This window comes from Babylonia areolata, chromosome 29, assembly GCF_041734735.1.
Source record: "Babylonia areolata isolate BAREFJ2019XMU chromosome 29, ASM4173473v1, whole genome shotgun sequence".
Lineage (NCBI taxonomy): Eukaryota > Metazoa > Mollusca > Gastropoda > Neogastropoda > Buccinidae > Babylonia > Babylonia areolata.
Window position 1 is genome coordinate 2,976,100 of NC_134904.1, and position 7,500 is coordinate 2,983,599.

At 46.9% G+C, this 7,500-nt stretch overlaps 1 protein-coding gene across 1 annotated transcript in view; it reads right to left on the reverse strand.

Moving 5' to 3' along the window:
- Positions 1-6,793: 6,793 nt before the first annotated feature.
- Positions 6,794-7,500, reverse strand: part of LOC143274940 (uncharacterized) — a 7,295-nt gene continuing 6,588 nt past the window's right edge. The window contains exon 5 of the mRNA XM_076578943.1: positions 6,794-7,182. Coding sequence (XP_076435058.1) covers positions 6,993-7,182 — 190 coding nt within the window. The 3' untranslated portion in view covers positions 6,794-6,992. The remainder of the gene's footprint in view (positions 7,183-7,500) is intronic.

A 7,500-nucleotide genomic window follows, 5' to 3' on the forward strand; every position in this document is an offset into this window, starting at 1 on the left:
CCTGCCGTACTGTACTGTACTGTACTGTATCCTACCCTACCCTACCCTGCCGTACTGTACTGTACTGTACTGTACTGTATCCTACCCTACCCTGCCGTACTGTACTGTACTGTACTGTACTGTATCCTACCCTACCCTACCCTGCCGTACTGTACTGTACTGTACTGTATCCTACCCTACCCTACCCTGCCGTACTGTACTGTACTGTACTGTATCCTACCCTACCCTGCCGTACTGTACTGTACTGTACTGTATCCTACCCTACCCTGCCGTACTGTACTGTACTGTACTGTACCCTACCCTACCCTGCCGTACTGTACTGTACTGTACTGTATCCTACCCTACCCTGCCGTACTGTACTGTACTGTACTGTATCCTACCCTACCCTACCCTGCCGTACTGTACTGTACTGTACTGTACTGTATCCTACCCTACCCTGCCGTACTGTACTGTACTGTACTGTACTGTACTGTATCCTACCCTACCCTGCCGTACTGTACTGTACTGTACTGTACTGTACTGTATCCTACCCTACCCTACCCTGCCGTACTGTACTGTATCCTACCCTACCCTACCCTGCCGTACTGTACTGTACTGTACTGTATCCTACCCTACCCTACCCTGCCGTACTGTATTGTACTGTACTGTATCCTACCCTACCCTGCCGTACTGTACTGTACTGTACTGTACTGTACTGTATCCTACCCTACCCTGCCGTACTGTACTGTACTGTACTGTATCCTACCCTACCCTGCCGTACTGTACTGTACTGTACTGTATCCTACCCTACCCTACCCTGCCGTACTGTACTGTACTGTACTGTACTGTACTGTATCCTACCCTACCCTACCCTGCCGTACTGTACTGTACTGTACTGTACTGTACTGTATCCTACCCTACCCTGCCGTACTGTACTGTACTGTACTGTATCCTACCCTATCCTGCCGTACTGTACTGTACTGTACTGTACTGTACTGTACTGTATCCTACCCTACCCTGCCGTACTGTACTGTACTGTATCCTACCCTACCCTACCCTGCCGTACTGTACTGTACTGTATCCTACCCTACCCTGCCGTACTGTACTGTACTGTACTGTATCCTACCCTACCCTGCCGTACTGTGCTGTACTGTACTGTACTGTATCCTACCCTACCCTACCCTGCCGTACTGTACTGTACTGTACTGTACTGTATCCTACCCTACCCTGCCGTACTGTACTGTACTGTGTTGTACTTTGCTATATTGCACTGTGCTGCGCTAATATGAAATGGATGACATGAAGCATACAAATATTAATTTAGGCCTGCGTGAGAGTGTCGTTATCTGATAAATTGTTGCAACAGTATACATGCAATAGATCATCAGAACGAATCAACTTTAACTCTCTCCATACGAACGGCGAAAGAGACGACGTTAACAGCGTTTCACCCCAATTACCATCATCACAATATTGCAAGCGGAAGGCTTTTATACTGAAGACGTGAATTTTGACAAAGAATACCACAATTCTGACGACGGAAGCTAAAGGTTGGGTCATTCAGACACCCACTGGACATCCGAGGGGTCTGTGCAGAGGAGAAGAGAGGACTGGCCGTACTGAGTGAGTTAATAATAACATCACAGGCCAATTCCGCCGGTTTAAATTAAAGGAAAAAGAATCGTCCATTTATCTTTTGATACAATTTCATTCTACGAAACTGCAAGAGTTGTTGCAACCCCAGTTGAATACTTTTAAAAAATATTATATATTTTTCTTGTCAGTCGTTTCCAGTTGGAGATAGTATAGTATAGTATAGTATAGTATAGTATAGTATAGTATAGTATAGTATAATATAGTATAGTATGTGGAGTGATGGCCTAGAGGTAACGCGTCCGCCAAGGAAGCAAGAGAAAATGAGCGCGCTGGTTCGAATCACGGCTCAGTTGCCAATATTTTCTCCCCCTCCACTAAAACGTGAGTGGTGGTCCGGATGCTAGTCATTCGGATGAGACGATAAACCGTGGTCCCGTGTGCAGCATGCACTTAGCGCACGTAAAAGAACCCACAGCAACAAAATGATTGTCCCTGGCAAAATTCAGTAGAAAATCCACTTCGATAGGAAAAACAACAAAAACTGCACGCAGAAAAAAAATACCCCCTCCCCTCCACCCTCTCTCACATCTCGGCCACATCTCCTCCCTACCTCACGTGTCTTGTAGGGTCTCACATCTCGGCTACATCTCCCCCTACCTCACGTGTCTTGTAGGGTCTCAATCTCCTACCTCGCGTGTCTTGTAGGGTCTCACATCCCCTACCTCACATGTCTTGTAGGGTCTCACATCTCGGCCACATCTCCCCCTACCTCACGTGTCTTGTAGGGTCTCACATCTCGGCCACATCTCCCCCTACCTCACGTGTCTTGTAGGGTCTCACATCTCGGCCACATCTCCTCCCTACCTCACGTGTCTTGTAGGGTCTCACATCTCGGCCACATCTCCCCCTACCTCACGTGTCTTGTAGGGTCTCACATCTCGGCCAGATCTCCCCCTACCTCACGTGTCTTGTAGGGTCTCACATCTCGGCCGCATCTCCCCCTACCTCACGTGTCTTGTAGGGTCTCACATCTCGGCTGCATCTCCCCCTACCTCACGTGTCTTGTAGGGTCTCACATCTCGGCCACATCTCCCCCTACCTCACGTGTCTTGTAGGGTCTGACATCTCGGCCACATCTCCCCCTACCTCACGTGTCTTGTAGGGTCTCACATCTCGGCCACATCTCCCCCTACCTCACGTGTCTTGTAGGGTCTCACATCTCGGCCACATCTCCCCCTACCTCACACGTCTTGTAGGGTCTCACATCTCGGCCACATCTCCCCCTACCTCACGTGTCTTGTAGGGTCTCACATCTCGGCCACATCTCCCCCTGCCTCACGTGTCTTGTAGGGTCTCACATCTCGGCCACATCTCCCCCTACCTCACGTGTCTTGTAGGGTCTCACATCTCGGCCACATCTCCCCCTGCCTCACGTGTCTTGTAGGGTCTCACATCTCGGCCACATCTCCCCCTACCTCACGTGTCTTTTAGGGTCTCACATCTCGGCCACATCTCCCCCTACCTCACGTGTCTTGTAGGGTCTCACATCTCGGCCGCATCTCCCCCTACCTCACGTGTCTTGTAGGGTCTCACATCTCGGCCACATCTCCCCCTACCTCACGTGTCTTGTAGGGTCTCACATCTCGGCCGCATCTCCTACCTCACGTGTCTTGTAGGGTCTCACATCTCGGCCGCATCTCCTACCTCACGTGTCTTGTAGGGTCTCACATCTCGGCCACATCTCCCCCTACCTCACGTGTCTTGTAGGGTCTCACATCTCGGCCACATCTCCTACCTCACGTGTCTTGTAGGGTCTCACATCTCGGCCACATCTCCTCCCTATCTCACGTGTCTTGTAGGGTCTCACATCTCGGCCACATCTACTACCTCACGTGTCTTGTAGGGTCTCACATCTCGGCCACATCTCCCCCTGCCTCACGTGTCTTGTAGGGTCTCACATCTCGGCCACATCTCCCCCTACCTCACGTGTCTTGTAGGGTCTCACATCTCGGCCACATCTCCCCCTGCCTCACGTGTCTTGTAGGGTCTCACATCTCGGCCACATCTCCCCCTGCCTCACGTGTCTTGTAGGCTCTCACATCTCCTACCTCACGTGTCTTGTAGGGTCTCACATCTCGGCCAGATCCTCTACCTCACTGTACAGTACTGTTCTATGGTCTGCTCTGCTTTGCCTCGCTGTTACTGTACTGTGCTGTGCTGTAGTGTACAGTACTGTGCTCTATTCTACTGCTGTATTATACAGTACTTACTGTGCTGTACTGTACTGTACTATACTTTACTGTACTATGGTCTGCTCTGCTTAGCTCCGCTGTACTGTACTGTTCTGTACTGTACTGCACAGTGCTGTTGTGGTATATTATGCTGTATTGCACTGTGCTGCGCTGTGCTATCATCCCCTCTGCTGTGCTGTGCTGTACTGTGATGTGCTGCACTGGTCTGTCCTGTGCTGTGCTGACTTGGACCTTGCTGTACATTTCATTGTTAGCTTTTGTGGCGCGCGCACGCGCATAGTGAGTGTGTGTGTGTGTGTGTGTGTGTGTGTGTGTGTGTGTGTGTGTGTGTGTGTGTGTATGAACTTGTGTAATCCACTTTCGTTCCATTAAGCTATACAAGATTGTACAACTTGAAGATGTATTTTCTTGTGGGGAGTGGAAATGACGATATATTGGTTACTGGAATGCTGAAGAGTAATATCGGAATCAGTGACGGCATGAGTGGGGTCCTGTCATCGGAATTATTGCTTCAGTAAAACACGAAATTCATGTTCGTATCATTTACGCGCATATTCGGCGACTGGGTCTGATCAATCGTGTATAAAACATGTCATTTTTGATTGTGTTTTAGGATGGGTTGTGTTTGTAACAAAGTCAACTGCATGAGAAATAATTGATATGGAACTGATTTCCTTTGTTTCCCCCCAGCAAAAAACAACAACAAAACTCTTCTTTTTTCTCTTTTTTTAAAAGAAAAACCAAAAGACACACCTCTTTGAATTTCACCTGTTCTGATGCGAGCGACCAGGCTTGTTTCTGTTTTCTGTGTTTGCTGTTGGGGTGTTGTGTGGAGGGGAGGGTGTGAAATGTGTCATATTGAAAAAACAAAAAACAAAAACAACAACAAAAACTAAAAAAAACCAACCCACAAACAGGTGTTGTGGTTTGAGATGTGCATTATTTGGGCATTGTGATTATTAGTGAGTGAGACTGATGGTATTAAGTATTATGAGATTGTGATAATTTTATGAGATGTGCAATACGGAGGTATTCTTACGAGTGATATGTATGTTGAGGGTAATGTCACGTGTGATGTGTGTGTGTGTGTGTGTGTGTGTGTGTGTGATGTGTGTGTGTGTGTGTGTGTGTGTGTGTGTGTGTGTGTGTGTGTGTGTGTGTGTGTGTGTGTGTGTGTGTGTGAATTTTCGTGAATTTTATTTCCATGCATTCTGTCATTGTGAATGAAAGCTAAGTTCTAAGGAAATACAGAGAGAGAGACAGACAGACAGACAGAAAGACAGACAGGCAAGCAGACAGATGAGTCAAAGACAGAGGGAGAGGGTGAAGACACACACACACACACACACACACACACACACACAGATATGCACGTACCCACGCACACATACACACACACACACAGATATGCACGTACGCACGCGCGCGCGCGCACACACACACACACACACACACCCACACACACACACACACACACACAGTGACTGGCAGACAAACACTTTTCACATTGTTCAAGTATTCTCCTTTATTGATACCACCAACACCTCTCCAATGACATCCACTTCTCTCTACAAGTTCTTTAGGGGGCAAAGGAAGTAAGGGGGTGGTTGGTCAGTAAAAAACACCAACCCCCACCCACAGAATATTATGACATTTTTACTTTATATACATACAACAGCAACAACAAAAACAGAATCAGGGACCTACAAACTCATAATCAGAATTCGTCAACATAAAGAAATGATAAAAAAAAACAACAACAAAAAAACAACAACACCCAAAATGAAATGATCTCGACATTGCTTTAGAAGAAGAAGAAGGTCTGAAATATAGATATAATGTTTCCAGGTAAATCCAAAGTTTACAAATGTAATTTTCTGTTTTTCTTCTTCTTCAAATCTTCATAGTTTGAAAACAGCTTTACATAAAGACTTTCATAAAAAAACAACAACAACAAAAACATATCAGTTCTAAATCATACACTACAAAGTTTCAATTTTCTGCATACATCAAGTATGTAGAAATGCCTTTGGAAGTCTTGGGGGTTGGTTTACAACCTAGATTTATCTATAGTAAAAGATCAACCAGTCTGATCTTTGCGGCACTTTTTTTTTTACCTGTTGCCAAGGAATCACGATTTAAGTTTCAGTTTCAAGTAGGTCTGACTAAAACATACAAAACAAACACTTCACCCTGTTCAGTTTGTGTTTTTTTGGTTTTTTTTTGGTTTTTTGTTGTTGATAAGTTGGGTTTTTTTTCTTAATCTCTTGAGTTATTCCCAAGAAAATATAAACACGTGTCTTAATCACGTACATGTAACATAATTAACGAATGCGACCTTTTTTTGCACGCTCAGAAAGAAAAAAAAACAAACCTTCATCATTTTCCCCAAACTGGGACACTGAACAGATGTCCCTATCCGTAATCCTGTCCCCATTACACTGAAAGAATGTCCCTATACGTAACCCTGTCCCCATTACAGTGAAAGAATGTCCCTATACGTAATCCTGTCCCCATTACAGTGGACACAAGTCCGTATACGTAGTCTTGTCCCTATTACACTGAACACAGGTCCCTACAAGTAATCCTGCCCCCATTACACTATCCGTAATTCTGTCCTCATTACCCTATCCGTAATCCTGCCCCCATTACCCTATCCGTAATCCCGTCCCCATTACACAGAGTGGATGGTCCCCTATCCGCAACCCTGCCCCATTACCCTATCCGTAATCCTGCCCCCATTAGCCTATCCGTAATCCTGTCCCCATTACACAGAACGGATGGTCCCCTATACGTAACCCTGTCCCCACTACACTGAAAACAGGTTCCTATCCGTAATCCTGCCCACATTACCCTATACGTAACCCTGTCCCCATTACACTGAAAACAGGTCCCTATCCGTAATCTTGCCCCCGTTACCCTATACGTAACCCTGTCCTCATTACACAGAACGGATAGTCCCCTATACGTAACCCTGTCCCCATTACACTGAAAACAAGTCCCTATCCGTAATCTTGCCCCCGTTACCCTATACGTAACCCTGTCCCCATTACACTGAAAACAGGTCCCTATCCGTAATCCTGCCCCCATTACCCTATACGTAACCCTGTCCTCATTACACAGAACGGATGGTCCCCCCTATCCGCAACCCTGTCCCTGGCCCCCTCACGCCTGGGGAAGCGACATGGCGGTGAAGCCGTGAAGAAGGACCTCACAGGAGAAGACGGGGTTGATGAAGAAGTCCAGGAGGCTGGTGTACAGGGGCCGGGGCCGGCACTGGAACTGGCTGAGGTCAAACACCTGGCCCGCCGGACAGCTGGACCGTCTGCTCTGCTTGTTCTGGCACACCCAGTACCTGCCGACATATGCAGTCGCGTGCACGCGCACATGCACACGCACGCATGCACGAAATCGAAATCGAAATCGAAACTTTTTTCATCTATGGAAAATGAATAACAACTTAATGGCCTGTTTTCATCTTTCCTCGTAAAGGATTTTTTGTAAATTATTCGTGAGAGAGAGAGAGACAGACGGACAGACAGGCAGGCAGACAGAGACAGAGAGAGACAAAAAATAGAGACAGAGAGACAGACAGAGAGAGACAGACAGGCAGAGACAGAGACAAAGATAGACAGAGAGATTGACAGAGAGAGAGAGAGAGACAGACAGACAG